The 16,255-nt window shown below is 42.6% G+C and overlaps 1 protein-coding gene across 6 annotated transcripts in view; it reads right to left on the reverse strand.

Annotated features, from left to right (window-relative positions):
- The window catches only part of SEMA6A (semaphorin 6A), a 128,950-nt gene that overhangs the window by 43,610 nt on the left and 69,085 nt on the right, over positions 1 to 16,255 (reverse strand). For all 6 annotated transcript variants that reach the window (XM_045204459.3, XM_045204456.3, XM_024571542.4 and 3 more), the window contains exons 3-7: positions 14,252 to 14,369; positions 9,788 to 9,848; positions 8,453 to 8,515; positions 7,629 to 7,730; positions 2,195 to 2,285 (exon numbers count right to left, since the gene is read on the reverse strand). In XM_045204459.3, coding sequence (XP_045060394.2) covers positions 2,195 to 2,285; positions 7,629 to 7,730; positions 8,453 to 8,515; positions 9,788 to 9,848; positions 14,252 to 14,369 — 435 coding nt within the window. The remainder of the gene's footprint in view (positions 1 to 2,194; positions 2,286 to 7,628; positions 7,731 to 8,452; positions 8,516 to 9,787; positions 9,849 to 14,251; positions 14,370 to 16,255) is intronic.

A 16,255-nucleotide genomic window follows, 5' to 3' on the forward strand; every position in this document is an offset into this window, starting at 1 on the left:
AGACAGAAGCTTATTGCTGTCCCCTGAAATTCTGTGTTCACATGGAAGTAATGGAGTCCTCAGACTGAACAGGTGCGGGGAGTTAAGAAGCGGGGTGGGTTGTAAACAAAAAGGAGCAGGCTTACTTGCTGCTTATATCCCCAGAGTCACGGCTCCTCTTAACCTAGGTCACAAGAGCCACCAAACCCTGCCAATCTAGCTAAATAAGAAATACTTACTTCAGTATTTTCGAAGCCATAAACTTGAAAACATTCAGACATACAAGATACCAAAACAAAGAGAAAAGGGGGGAAGGGTGGTACTGAGTTCAAGCTTGGCTTTCTTTATGAATTCCTGCCTTTTGGGAGATAGGCTTGAGGGTACATCCAAAGCAAAAGAGACTGAATTAGACTATTAATCCCTAAACATTTTGACTCTTTTTCCAGATTAGCAAACTATCTTCACACAAGTAATTAAATGGGATATTCTAGGGTAACAAACTCTATATAGATGAAACAGAGACAAAAATTACATTCAAACTAAAAAATTACTCCCATTTTGATGGATGACACATCTTCCTTAGTTACGTGCGAGAGCAGTTTATGTACATACAGTGTAGTATTCTTTAAGCTCTTCTACTTGTACGAAAGTATAATGGTGAAAAGTATAATGATGAAAAGCTGAATCAAACATACCTAAGTTCTTAATGTCTACCTTTGGTTTTAAAATAACTAAAGTTGGTTCAGGTCCAGTTTAGAGCTGTCTTAACACCTGAATTATTAACAGCCATATGTATCAGTGAGTGTTGACTGGGTTATACTGGAGCTACAGGCAACAAGCCTTTCTGTTGATAAAAGATACCTACAAAAAGCACAACTTTTGTCAATAGAGTCATAGCCACCAGTCATACAGGTAAAACTGGGGAGTGGGGTACAGGGGAACGGTGGTGTGTGTGTGTCTGTGTGTGTGTGTATTCCTCCTGACCACTCTCCAGTACTCTTTTTGCCGTACAGTCAACACTGGGTATCTCTCCAGAACTCTCACGTGTAAAACAGAGCACTGTCCTGGCATTCTTGATAATGCGACGCCCATTCAGTTGCAGCGAGGACCTTCTGTTAATAAGGGATGAGCTTGTGCGAGGTTTCAAACATTCCGGCAAACACCGATTTATATACCTGATGGGGAGGTGGCTGTCGTAGAATTAACTTGGCACAAGCTGTGTCTACACTCTCTGACTACAGCCTTAGGGCCACACATGGATGACACTGAGGATGAGGTTGGAGGAGCTAAGCTTGTTACGTAATCAAAGGCCTAAAGCTCCTCATCTAGCCAGAATGTGCCAGTGTTTAGCTTTTATAATGGAAATTATAGCTCACTGCTTTATTACGTGCTGTAACAATCACTATTATACCAACTCTCTTCCCTATACCCACCTCCACATACACAGCTGGCAATGAATTCCTAAACAAATTTCTAATAAAACACACACACATTCATCCACAAAAATCTCAATCTGAAAATGATGACTTATTTGCTGCTACATTGTATCTTTTGCAATGCAAGGAAGGTGTGAGGATGGGGAGTGTGGGTCAACCTAAGCTGACTAGCACTGTCCCTTCGGCCACTACAACCTTCCCATCAGAGACAGGCGCCGTGTAACCCAATCAGGTCAATTATATTTGAGAAGGTGTTTGCTGGAAACTTGCCTCACTGTTCTGAGAGAGCTTCCAGAAACTTCCTTTTGTCTCTTTCCTTCTCCCTTCCATATGTGGACAAGAAGATATGTAGCCCTAATTGGGGTTGGCAGGCACCCTATGACTGTTGAGGGCAGCTAGTCTCGCTCAGAAGGAAGAGAAGGGGAGCAGAGAGATGAAAAGGACCCGCATCCTGGATGATATTGATGAGTTGTTGAATCAAACCAACTTTTACCTTAAATAGTCTTGTTTGAGCCCAAACAGGCCCTAATCAGTATGTCACACATTCAGTGCAAAGCTATTAGCCTTTTCCGAAGGCACAAAAGCATGGGTATGTGTGGCAAAGACTTCTTTTAAGAAGCAAGTTACAATTTCCATACTGATTTCAAATGGAAAAGACATTCCCAGTCACAGTATTCGCCAGAGAAACAAAGTGCGGCTGCAACTCCCCCAGAGCGGGTTTGCAGCAGCAAGCAGAACACGCAAAAGCAAATGCGATGAGAAGAAATCAGATCATTTACCTGCGAACAGAGCAATGTTGGCATGTTTGGCATCGTAAGGGCATCTGGCCATTCCGCTGAATTCATCCCCAAAAGGTTCCAAAGTATCCATCTAAATGAAATAATAGGACTTCATTAGGAGCAACAACTAACAGTAGTAATAACAACTAACATTGACAAAGCACTTAATGTGCGAAGTAATTCATATTCACGGTGCAGATGACCCTCGAGTACCCTCTTAGATAAGTCTATTGGATTCACGTGAGCGAACTGAGGTTAAGAGAGATTAAGACCCTTGATCAAGGTTCTGCAGCTTGAAGACCCTGAAATTCGGTCATGTGTGCTTGACTCTTCACCATTACAGTACACAGATTTCTCTATCCTTTTCAAATGCTCTAGAAATAAGTGCCTTTGGAAAAGGAATTTCTGAGGCAATCACCAGGAAAACTTATTTGCCTCCCTCCTTCACATCCCTCAAATTATCTGTGGAGTCATGAACTCTACAGAGAATGACCTCAGCTTTTGCTTTTGTTTTGCCTGAGGAGTCCTGCCTTTGCAGGTTAAATCCCAGGAGAAGACACTGGATTCTTCCTTGGGTTACCTGGTAGAATAGTGTGGAATCAGCGAAGGTGCAGAGAAATGGATGCAAGCAGAGGTCAGATGACCTTTCATACCTCCTTCAGAAACATGTCTCAGCCTCGGATCATGTCACTGAGAGAGAGAGGTCCAGAAACTGGGGGCTCACACTGGCCAATGGCAGTGAGGTGGGGGGCTGCTCCTTGATTTCTGTCTCCTAGTGCCCAACCCACACCTTATTCCTGTATGCTGTGGTTGCTACTGGCTTGCCGGTGAGTTTTGTGTGGCCATTTTAGTATGTTTTTTAAAAAAAAAGAGAAAGAGAGGAAAAGGAAAGAAGGAAGGAAGGAAGGAAGGAAAGAAAAAGAAGGGAGAAAGAAAGAAAAGGAAAAGAAACTGAGCCATATTTTAAATAAGGAGTCTGGACATGAAAGCCTGGATTTCTTGCTTCTTTTGAACAAGTGGGAAAAGTGCATTCAGGCCCTTCTTACCCACGTGGTAGCAGCAAGCTACTGTTGAGTAATGGGCACCCTTGTCATTTTCTTCCAACAAGCATGTGGTGTCCAGTACCAAAGCCCCTTCATCCACAGAAGGATGTACCATCATCCTGCTTGTTTCACTCCTACATTACCTGCCTTGCTAGCTATTCACCAAGCTCCATTCTCTTTCCTCATAACACACTCAACTATACCTACCATCCTGCCTTGGTTAGGTGTGATCATGTGACTGAGCTCTGGCCAATGGAATGTGAGTATAAAGCTATGTACCCCCTATAGCTCTTGCCCCTAAAAACCTCTCAGGATCTTCTGCTCTTGTTCTCCTTCCACATTCCCCCCTTTATACAGAGGATGTAGTGGATAATTTCCAGACCCTAGGAGATGGCAGAGGTATGAGCAGGATGGAGCTCAGCCTTCTGAACAAACTCATAGTGACCTCTGTCACTGACCGACACTCGACAATGATGTGAGCAGGAAATGAACCTCTGTTTGTCAGCCACTAACATTAGTCAGCCTTCTACCTGCTGGCCTTCTTCCTGACACCACGGGGTCTTCCTAGCATTTAAACCTCAGAACCACAGAGTCCACATCAGGGTCTCTTCCCCGTCATGTTCCACATTAATGTTTTTATACCTCTCCGTGATTGTCGTCTTTATAGTCTTAGGGTATTTTGTGTATTACCTGGCAGTTGCATGGTTTGACTACAGATATAAAAACTGAAAGAAGATAAACTTACAACAGAGGAAGGATCCACGGAAAGGCCTTCACCACTAAATCAAGGTGCTTGGTGTCACTGTCCAGGGGAACGAGGGAGGTTCTTCCTGAGTAGTCATTAGAGTTGTCCAATCAATGGTGTTTTTTGCCCTAAACCTCCAGAAATCATTTCAGGGACATGACAGGACTTTTCCATCTGTAACCACTTTGAGATAGCCCCTACTGAGCCATCCTATCTGTTTAAACTGGAGCTGAGAATCTCAAAACCGCTGTGTTAAAACCATATATTTTTAGGGAAAGATGTTCAAATCAGACACCCCTTAAAACAAATGTTCTCTTTTCTCCCAGCACATGTTTATGAAAGTCTTTTTCAGATGTTTTATTCCAACAAGACCTTCCTATTGAACTGTGACAGACATTGCCATCTATGGGTCTGGCAAATATTCAAAATTGGTGCATAGTACACAATGATGCAACAGAGGTGCCCTTCTCTTCTGTTGGAATAGAAGGCCCTTCTCTTCTCTTCTCTTCTCTTCTCTTCTCTTCTCTTCTCTTCTCTTCTCTTCTCTTCTCTTCTCTTCTCTTCTCTTCTCTTCAGGGGAAGGTATTTTGAAAATGTACCTACTTCTAAAACAGTAGCCATAGCTGTAGCTAGTCAAAGGCAGGAAGCAGTGAAGAATTAATATATTGATTTGTGAGTATGGAAGGTATAGGGACAAAACCGTGTCGTGGTGAAATCCTCTTTTCATGAAATGAGAACTAATCTTTGTGCTAGTCATTGAGTTCCAGACTTGAAGCAGCCCCTGGGAAATTGAATCACCGTAAGGTACAGATAATTATACTAAGAACCAGCCTGACTTTTGCAAAAGTTCAAGAGGTTTAGAGAACAGGAGGGAAAAGGTATGGAATATAGTTTTAGATTTATAGTGGGTAACCTTCAGAATTCTCCCCCAGATAATCTGATTTGGGTCATAATCTTTCTAACACATCCAGCCTTCTTTTGTTATAAAAACTATATAAATAAAGGCATGGAACAGAGGCAGAGACCAAAATTTGTCACCCTCCTGCTTCAAGTTAGTCTAATCAATCTGATGCTTCTGCAATATGGGATTTGGGATTTTCAGTGAAAGATGGGCCATTGTTTTTGCTTTCAATCTTTGGTATTGATCTGTTGATAAAAAATGCGGAAGTGAGAGGCTGTCCATTCTCTCTGAAGCCAACTACAGTATGCCCCGTGTCATCCATCGGTAAGGTTTTGCTGTGCCCAGAGTCTAACAGGACACTTTTCTGAGCAGTGACAAAGGTTCTCGTGACCATTCACCGTGTTAGGCATACAGATGGGGACTGCAGAGGAAGAACACCTTGTCTGGTTTCTGAGAGGCTCCTGCTCCGTCTCAGCAGGTGAGGCTAGAACAAGCGAGAGGGGAAGGCATCACCGTGAGTGAGGCAGCCTGGGGAGCGGAACATGTATGGGAAGAATGAGCGAGCTCACTCATGGCCTGTATATCTCAGTGCCAACAAAACCTGTAATTTGTCAGAAAAGATAGCTTTCCAGCTAAGAAATCCGTCGGGGTTTGTTAGAAGCATTAATCTTAATGAGTCCTAAACAATGACAAACAGCCCTGGAATATTAAGTGGTGGAATTCAAGTCAAAACTTCAGCTGTATGGTGTTACTGGCTAGAGCGAGGGTTCGACTGGCTGCTTTTATTATAAACTGCATAGATCTTGTCATGATTTAAAATTTTGATATTTTATGATAGTATTTTGCATTGATTTATGTTTTTAAAAGCATTGCATTAAAAACATCACTTATCTTGATTACTGAATTTTTTGGTACCGTTAGACTTTGCACCTGAGGCGAGTGCCTCACTTTCCTCACCCTAAACCTGGCCTGGCTGGGGCTCACCTCTAACCCTAAGATTGAAGATGAGCATTTGGGGAAAAACAGGCCTTCCCTTCAGTGTCTCTGCTAAACTGGAGGGTCTCGTAAAACTGTCAGAGCAAAGGCTGGTGACCCCCAGTCCTGGTATTTTTTCCTCATTCTTTATACCCCAGGGTTTCACTTTATGCTGGTGAAACCCAAATCTAGTTCTCCCCATGTCTCTCCCTAAATCAAGGCCTAGCCGTCTCTCTTCTTGTTAGATAGCTCCATTCAAGTCGCACGGGCATTGCGTCCACAGTGCTGAGCACACTCACAATGCACCGAACCGAACGCCCATCTTCTCAGTCTATGAGCTGCTCACCGGCTCAACCCCAGTGCCCTTCCTTCATCCCCTGTCTAAACTGGTGGTTGCCCCTTCCGTCCACTCACCCAGAGATAACCAGTGGTCATTCTTAACTCCTCCCTTTCGTTATGCTGTACTTCCTATCAATTGTTGAGTCCTAGGGATTTCTGTCACTTAAGCATTTCCTGAATCTATTCTCTTCCTTCGATCCTGGGCCACCTACCTCTCCAGCCTCTTTGTTTTTCACTTGTCACTGCACAGTCCAGTGCTCCAGAACCAACTGAAGGTTTTCAAGCTCAACAGATTGGTTTTACTCCATGCCTTTGTTCATGCTATTTCCCCTACCTGAGTCGCCCTTCTCCCTTCATTTGGCTAGCTTCTGTTTCCTCTTTAAGGCAAAAGTTAGGCATTCTCTCATTCACTATGTCACAAGTATGCATCGAGCGCCTGCTGGAGGCACTCCGTTAGGTTCCGGGCAATCACAGCCATGGTCCCTGTGCTCACACAGTTGACGCGTTTCTTCTAGGCTGCAGGTGCATGTGTTGCATGTGTGAGGAGAGTGGGGGGAGCGTTTGAAGGGAGGGTTCAGCTGCCTCTTCCTGGAAGCTTTCCCTGACTCCTCATCTCAGGCGCTGGCTACTTTTCTGTTGTACTTCCATAATGCTCTGCATTACGTTGCCATAGCAGCAATCACACGGAATTGTGGTTTCCTCTTCCTGTCTGGCTTCCCTCAGGATGGAGACCTCTTACCCATTTTTACAACTTCAGTGCCTGGCCATGTCGGCTAGATGAACGACTGTGGCAGGAGGAAGGGACAAGGAGAGCTAGAACTGTGGAGCCAAGACCTCAGATCACTGTTACCTCTGCTTTTGAGCTGGTAGCTCCCAATTCTTCAGCAATATTTCTATCAGCTGCATCAGAACTAACTAGATTTATTAATGCTTTGTGAGTACATTTTTTCCCTTTGTATAAAGGCCAAGGTAAGTAAGCGGAGTGCTAAGTAGAATTAAATTCCTATGTTCTGGAAAATCTTACCTAGAGGAAAGTCTACAGTTTCCAGTGGCCAGCTTTTCAGATACCTTTTAAAATGGAATCACAATATATGTGTGTTTTTGTGCTCAGAGAAGTGGGGGAGAGAGAGAGAGAGGAACAGATCGGAAATCCACATGGCATATGTGGTAAGTATGTTGGTGTTCCGAACAATAAAGAATAGGGTCTTACAGAAACTAACTTGGCTATTTAAAGACGTGTCAATCAATCCTGAACTAACAGGAAGCTTAGAAGCTTGCTCAGGATCACTCGTGTGGAGCAATGCATTAAGTGGAACCAGTGAGAGGGACCCAGGTGCTGTTGAGTAGCCCCTCCTAGGCTGCTGCAGGCACAGTCACAATGCATTATGAAATACCTCCAGAACGTGTGGTTCCGACAGACGAAAGACTTACCTTATAGTTTCTGCAGGAAGGGTTGAAGGCATTAGTTCCACAGACAAACAAAGTATCATCGTTTTTCTTTAGAATAACTTTAATAAAGTTGTGACACTCATCCTGAAAAATAATTCAAACTCTTTTGTATCCAGTTCATTCAACATAGAAACCCATTCTTCACCGCGAACTATGATCTGCCAACCCCGTCAGGTTAAAAGGATGGCAGCTGAGGAGCTCCTCTGTTACAAGTTCGAGCTCCTCCAGATGTTTACGGAAAGATGATATTAACAACGACAACAATCGCCTTTAGAACAGTATGTAAAAACATGGCACAGAGGCTATGTTTATGTCACAAAAGGAAGGCAAGCCTGGAATTGGCAGCCTCCCATCATATTAATTTTAATGCCAGATGCCGTAGGGTTTCTTGGTGTACAAAGCTTTGGGCTAAGTGTGTTCTTATGTTGTTCTGTGACCAAGGGTGCAAACCCCTGTATGTCTGCAGCAGCCTTTTCTGAGCTCTTGTGCAGAGTCCCTGAGGGCTTTAGATGGTGAGGTGGGCTACTAGAGAGGGCACTCAGAAGAGTCAGGGCAGCCAGCCCCGTGTCTGTAATCCCTAGTGCCTCTGCGTAGTTCAGATGCACCCCTAACAGCTGCTGTGGTGTTTCATCACACTGAAAGCAAACTATTTTTGCGAATTAAAGCCTTCAATAAGTTGATGGAAACAGCAGTTACTGGGGGGAAAGGGACAGCATGACCCATTCCACATCATGGTCTATGGCTGGAGATAACAGTCAAAACCTTAACCCAAAGTGGCAGCAGCAGGAGAAATGGAAATTGCCTACCTTATGTTTTCCCTTCATTCTGCACGTGTCTACATCAGCCTGTCTAGATTTCCACGTCAGTTTCTGCAGGGAGCAAGACAGAAATCAATTAGAACCCAGAGACTGTTGCAGTTGACTTTAGAAGTAAGAGTTCCCTTGGGGAGACTAGAGGCTGAACATATATTTATTGAAAGTTTTCCACACCCTCTCTCCTTGATTAATTCACCATAACAACACAAGATTAAAGTTGGAAACGTTCATTTAATTTTGAACTCCTGTGTATTCATTAAACTACAAAATGATTGTCTCTTTGAGATAAAGATGAAGGAAAAGAAGAATAAATAACTGTGGACATTTCTCATAAAATATCCAAATTAATTTGCTCTATTCTGCTCATTTTGATAAAATGTATGCCTTTGCCCTTTGCTTTCAGCTGATAAATCAATTTTCATGAAGCAGGCTTTTCCCTTAACATAGGGAAGTCATTTTCTTAAAAAATAAAGGGGACATTCACTTCAGGTGGACAAAGATTTAATTCAGCCTACACTCCAGGAAAATTCATGGACTAAAGGGATCATCTACTTCTATGGCTGATTTTATTAACTAGAATAACGCCATGTGGAGATACCAGGGGAGCCCAGGTTATATTCTATGTCTGCCTGGAATGGAGAATGATCAAATCCCCGAGTCACAACAGTCAAGCCCAACTTACCACTGCGAGACAGGGAAACAAACATTTCAACATTTGTGGGACAATTTATACATGTGAAAACTAATATTTTCCTGCACAAACATGGCAATGTTTTAGTAAAGGAATGTAAAAATCGCCTAAGACTTGAGGTGTACACGCTCCCATATTTGATGAATGAAATGATACACATAATGGTGTCTGGACAGGTATTAAACGCTAACTTAACCCCAAATTAAGACTGAACAAAATGTTCCAAACTGTCATGAGCCACGTCGGCTCAATCAGTGCACTTAAAGTACAGACTTTCTCCAAGAACTATCCTAAGGTCCCTCATTTCAGGATTGTTTTTTTTAGGTTGTACATATTTGTTCTTTTAAAAAAATTATGCTATCATAGTTGTTCCAATTTTCCCTTGTGCTCCCCCCCACCCCCCGTCCATGTCCATGGGTCACCCACACCTTCTGGTTGATCAGACCCTTCCCCTTCTTTTCTCTCCCATCTACCCCCTCCCCTCTGGTTGCTGTCAGTCTGTTCCTGGTTTCCATGCTTCTGATTCTATTTCCCTCATTCATTTTGTTCGTTAGGTCCCTCTTATCGGTGAGATAATATGATATTTGTCTTTCACCGCCTTGCTTATTCAGAAGGATAGTTTTAAAACTACTTACTTTACTACAATAAATTTCTTCTGTGTGTGATGTGTCTATATCAACAGTATAAATATGGTCCCTAAAAACAAAGAAAAAGAAAACAATGTCAAATATAAGAATCAAGACAGTTCATTTTATCCCGAATGAGTGTATATCTCATTCAAGGCAGATACACCCATAGCCATGCTACTAAAAAAACAAAAACAAAAACAAAACCAAAAAACCCCAAGACATCCACGTGCAAGAAAAATGGAAGAGTGCAGCCTGCCGGATGCCTCTGGATCACCGTCAGCACCTGGGATCCGGTGGCATTTTGCTGCCTGAGACACCTATTATGCCCTTCCCTGCAGTCTGTCATATCCGAACCATAGCATCTGTATATTGTAGTTCAGGAGAGAGGACTATGGAAGTTAAACTGGCCCCCAAACTGGAACACAGATGGCTTCACATTTCAGTGTCTTCAAATCCAGGTGCCAGACACTTGGTATTCAACATGCCACATCTGTTCACCAGGGCGGCTAACAAAAAGCTAACCTTCATCCCCGTCTCTCAGCCCTGGCTTGGTGATGTGGCTGATGAGATGGAAGGTGATAAAGGCAAAATTATTTCCAGAAGCCACTCTTTTCTTCACACAGTGATGGCCAATTATGGTCTAAAATGTACTCGAGCTACAGTTTACATTTCTTGCTTCTGTTCACCTTCCTGTTTTGCCGAGAATTTGGTTGTCTCTGTGAGTTGCTGCCAATCTTCCCCTGGAAGGGGAAAAACAGAATCAGCAGCTCAGGTGTGGCGCTATATTTAAACAGCCCCTTCTGTCTGAGCTGAGTACAAGGGCGTTTTTGTCTGGAATTCAGAAGAAAGAAAAGAAAAGAACTACTTTTAACTGGAGAGATGGGGGGCTAGTGAAGGAAAGCAAAACAGCTCATTTTCCTTTGAAATAACATTGACTTTTTTCTAAAATGCAGGAAGTCCTGGGGCTGGAAAATTACCCACAGCTTTAAACCAAGACCTCAAGGCTCCCATACAGATTTTCAGGCCTCTCCTTACTGAAAAGAAAGGTGGGGGAGGGGAGAAAAAAAAGAAAAGGGAAAGAAAGGAATTATGTCAGGACTTATTTCAATTTCCCCCCATTTTTTGGAAATCTGTTTGCTGTCACTATTAGGAAAGGTACAATAGATGAAAATGAAAATGAAAAAAAGGTTCTTTCATGTGCAAATAAAAGGAGAGGGCACTGGCAGTTGGCTTAGAAAACTTCCTTTCCTGCTATGGAAGAGAGGACGGGGAGAGAGGGAGGGAGAAAGGGAGAGAGAGAGGGGGGGAGAGAGAGAGAGAGAGAGAGAGAGAGAGAGAGAGAGAGAGAGAGAAAGAGAATGAGAATGAATAAGTAAGAGTGGTGAGGGGGAGAATGGGGAGTCTGTTTCGTAAATTGCTGACCTGGGAAGTTCTTTAAACTTTAGTGGGGTGCCAGAATTGCCCTGCCCTTTAATTTCAAGGCGGCTCCATTGCATTCCTTTATCACTGGTTTGACTTTATGCTGTGGGTCAGGCTCATTCTTGGAATGGAAATGCCTATTACTTTGGTATTAGGTTTGAGATGAGTCTAGGTTTTCCTTGCCCTGACTCCCCTCAAAACTTTAAGTAGGAGTGGAATATATGAATTGTAAATTAACAGCTGATTAATATGCATTGGCAGTTCCTCAGAAAGCTCTTGGATTGCCCTTTTCTGGCATGTCCTGTTTATGTTAATTAGCAGTTTAGAGATTAAAGGGGAAAAAAAGTATTTACAAAATGGATAATAATAAAGCAGAATTGTGAGGAGTTCTTGCCGTTAAGCCTCATTCAGTCATCGGGTTCTGGATGGGGCTTCCGACTGCGGACACCAAGTGTCTAGAAGAACTGGGAAGCCTTTTAAGAATACTCTCCGTGCATGAAATCTCCTTTTGCACAATGGCAATCTTTTTCAATATCTAAGAGATCACCTGCCCAACAAGCAGAAACAGACCAGGGTCAGGGGTTGTTCCCACACTGGTGAGTGCTTCCTAGGATGCTTACGGTGCACTTGCTGCATTAAATGATTTGAACTCAAACTGACTTAATCCTAGGACTTCCTCTTCCCCCTTCCAGGAAGCACCACTGCATTGTGTTGCCATGGCTTGAGCCTGAGGGAAGGATTTAACTTTAAATCGTGTTACTTACTGCCTAGGAACCTGGATCTCTCAGCACAATGATGGGAAATGGGAAATTAAAGCGAGAGGACAGACCCTAAAAATGGCAGCCACAGAACTCCTTTAGGAATTCCAAGGGTGTGTATTGAAGGGAAGTGGCTGAGTATAGAACGGAAAGCAGCTTGTCAATACTAGGGTATTACAAATTTTACCTCTAACAAAAGGCAAGTCTGTTTTATAGTTTTAAAAAGTTGAATGTGGCCCTGCCTGGTGTGGCTCAGTAGACTGAATGCCAGCCTCAGAACCAAAGGGTCCCGGTGCTGAGTCAGGGCACATGGCTGGGTTGCAGGCCACGTCCCCAAGTAGGGGGCGCTCAACAGGCAACCACACACTGATGTTTCTCTCTCTGTCTTTCTCCCTCCCTTCCCTTCTCTAAAAATAAATTTTTTAAACATTTTTTAAAAATCGAATGTGTTTCTCCTTTCTGTCCTTTCATTTCTTCCTTCTCTTTTTCTTGGAGTCCGGGATTAGGATAAAACTTGGTTTTAATAACTGGAATAATAGTCAGTATTAAGTTTGCATAGCACCTTGCTCCTAACTCAGGTACCACCGTGGCCCTGCCGTCCACCACCTTGCTAAAATAAATCATCAGGTATGAGGGCAGGCAGTCCATCATACCGCTTTTCCCCCTCAGAGACTCCACTGCAAAGCGAACAATTCATAGAAGATTCTTTAGTGAACCTATTTCTCACAGATCCAATGTTTAATCATTTGTTTTGACCAGCCTTTTGATAATTGGGCACAAATGTAGTCTCTAGCCGTGCTATATTTGGGAAACAAAAAATGGTATTTAAGAAGGAGCTAATATTCTGCCACAAAGGTGGCTGCCGAGGACCTCACTGAAATGCTTTCTAATGAATACAGTCAATGGCTAGTAGCTATGCTTGGGCAGCAGCTATCAGAAGGTTATTCCCAGGGCAAGTATTACCACCTCTGCTGTTCAGTAGGCTGCATAGTACAGGGAGTAATGCCCCAGACTCTAAAGCAACACCATTCTGGTCCAAATATTGCTGTCATTTTGACCGAGTCATTTTACCTCTTTGTACTTTGGTTTCCTCCCAAAGTACAAGGAGGGAATAATACATAAGACATGGGGTAATAATACTTCCTTCTCATAGAGTTTTTTCCCCCAGGTTCGAATGAATTAACATGGCACATACATCTAGTATGTACTGTATAAATTTTTGTGAACTAAAATTTAAAAAAAAACCATTTTGGCATTGTTCCCTGTGACCAAATGTGGGTTACTGACAGAGTATTTTAACCTCACCAGTAGTTTTTGTTTTTAACTTCATGTTGCACATGTAATTTCAGAAAATCTACGTGCTGTAAAAGAATTGACCACTGTTGTTACTTACCTGTTCTTTACCTATGCTCACAGCCAGACAAGCACCACAAACACAATCTCTATTTCTTTTTCCCAGTGTGAAATGATTAATCAGTCTAGACTTAGTAAGACCACAGTGGAATCCCACAGGTGGTGCTCCTTGTTGCTGTTCATTTAGAATGATTTTGAATGAGCTACACACCCACAAAATGGGGGACCATACATTGTTAGAATCCCAAGAGACTTCATTAAGATAATCTGTTGCAACCTCTCATTTGTCAGAGGAATCTATTGCCAGAGAAGTTTTGTTCCAGGTAAATTAAAGGTAAATTAACAGTAGAATTAAAACAAAAGGCTGAATGCATATAATGCCTGTTTAGGAAATAGTTAGTCTAACCATGCCATCCAACCTCAAGACATGGTTGTGTTTAAGTGACATTTCCCCAGGGGGCGAATGTTTTCTTACTAGATCCAAACCAAAGACTCTCTGGGTGCTACTGCCATTCTGTTAAAGTAATGGTATGTACTATATATTCACTGCAAAAATACAAACAGGTTTAATATACACATACCTACACACACTATATAATCATGTTTACACATTTAACTTAATTTAACCAACAAGTAACAAGGAGAAAGTCACTCTACTGAGTGCTTGAGTAAATATTTGTAAATATGTTCAAGAAAAACAGTGGATTACTTGAATCTAAACTCCAAAATAGGCAATTATTTCTATCTAAATCCACAGGAAGTTCAACAGACACAGAAAATCTCGAAAGAATGATTGCTTGACAAACTAAAGTAGCCTTTAAATTAAATAACGCTTTGTTTGGGGGTGTTATGATCTTTAAAATGATGCACAATGGGCACATTTATATCTTAGGACCTTCGGGTGCTTTTGGAAGGCAGCGGAGAGGACCAGGCCACTCACCTAGCAGCAATGTAGAGGGTTCTGTTCATGATCATAATCATCTGGATGTCCAGCCTGTGCCTCTGCGTGGTGTTCCGTCCTGGCTTGTGGCCCACAAACACCGGATACTGTTTTGTATCTGTGAAAAGAGGAGATGGGGCAAGAAAGGGAAAAGGAAATCAAGCCAAGAATTGACAGGGCAGGGAGAGAAGGGGGGCTGTCCACAAAACAAAACCATGTTTAAGTCAGACCAAGACAGCGTTTTCCACCTTCAATGAGGCTGTTCTTTTCGGAAGAACTGAGACAGAAGGGTGCTCTTAAAGGATGATCAAGTTACAGTTTCATTTCCAGATGATAATAAGCCCGGACTTATATTTCTAAGTGTCACAATTTCTGACTTGTCCCTTTTCCTGGGGCTGAAACTTGCAAGTGAACCCTTTACATGAAGGTGCTCTTTTTTCCCAGTTTTCTTTTCATCTTCTTTAGAGTGCTAAGCCTGAGAGGCAGTCTGCCAAAGATCTTGTCTTGGGACAAAACTATTTCAAAGCAGCCTTCCCATCAATCACTACAGCGGCAATGTGGTCTGGAGGCAAGAGCCCTGGACCAGGAGCCAGAAGAAAAATACAGTCTCCACAGGCGTCCAGTTGGAATAATCTACCATTGAAGGCAGCCCTGCTAGGTTGGTTGGCATTCTAGGAACTGTGGGAAGTTCACTCTTGAGTTAAGCAATTGGCTAATCTCACAGAAATGGGAGCTTTGACAGGACAGGGTCAAACTGAGTGTAGCCAGTCGGGGGATCTGGAAGTTCCCTGACTTGGAGAGTCAGTGAGCATATTTCTCCTTTCTTACAGTTCTCTTTGGTCGAGAGTGGCCAATTTGTAATAATATCTGACCTACACAAATACCTACACCTCAAAAATCTGTCTGCCTTAAACCTGCAAACTCTGGAACATGGGCATTCCTTTAAAGAAACTGAGGAGGAAAGAAAGATGAGTCACATTTAAAAGGCCCTTGTTTTTCTGAGGGTGGGGGAGGGGCATATATGACTCAAAAACCATTCACAGATTTATGCTCAGACCCCTCACATTAAACCCTTATCGTATCTGAGCGTGACTCACAGGGGGAATCTTACTCAAGAGCCACAGTATATTTTACTCACAATTAAGCTTAGTAAGGGATTATCTCATTCTTTTCCCTCTACTGCTCTGAAATTTCATTTACCCACTCATCAAGGAGCTTGCTAAAAAAATATCACGACTCTGAAGTTTGCTTTTCAGGAGCACATTTGGGCTGCGGTTTCTTCTGTATAACTGTCTCAGATGGAGATAGAGAAATGCCTATTAAATTGGTACCTTGAATTAGGTAGACTCTGCTGCTTTAAGAATGATCTTTTTTTAAAGAAAAGATTTTATTTATTTTCTTTTTAGACAGGGGAAGGGAGGGAGAAAGAGAGGGAGAAAAACAGCAATGTGTGGTTGTCCCTTATTGGGGACCTGGCCTACAACCCAGGCATGTGCCCTGACTGGGAATCGAACCAGCGACCCTTTGGTTCACAAGCCAGCACTCAATCCACTGAGCAACACCACCCAGGGCAAGAATGATGATCTTGAACTACATAATTTGGCCTTAATCATGCTCTGACTTTTGTTCTCTAATTGTTTCATGTACCAGTCTTACCACCTCACCTTCATGTAAAATTATCTCTTTCAATCCAGACCATCCAGCAGAAAGCTGGCCTTTAATGGATCTTGCTACTATTCCATATTAATGTTAAACATCTTTTGTATGGTTCATTCAGTGTTTGTTTTGGGATAATTACTGGGAAATTAAATAGGTGGGGAAAATGTTCTTTTTCACCTTTACTGTGATCAAATATTTTGTGTTCGGAGGGAAGTAAAAGAAGTAGTAAATTGGCCGTTCCATCTGACACACAGGTAAAACTTTCTTCATTTGAGGAGTCAACTGAATTCTTAATCATGTTGCTCTCAGCCCTTGACCATGAAGCAAACCAAGGGAAAGTTGTAC

This window comes from Desmodus rotundus, chromosome 1 (genome assembly GCF_022682495.2).
Source record: "Desmodus rotundus isolate HL8 chromosome 1, HLdesRot8A.1, whole genome shotgun sequence".
Lineage (NCBI taxonomy): Eukaryota > Metazoa > Chordata > Mammalia > Chiroptera > Phyllostomidae > Desmodus > Desmodus rotundus.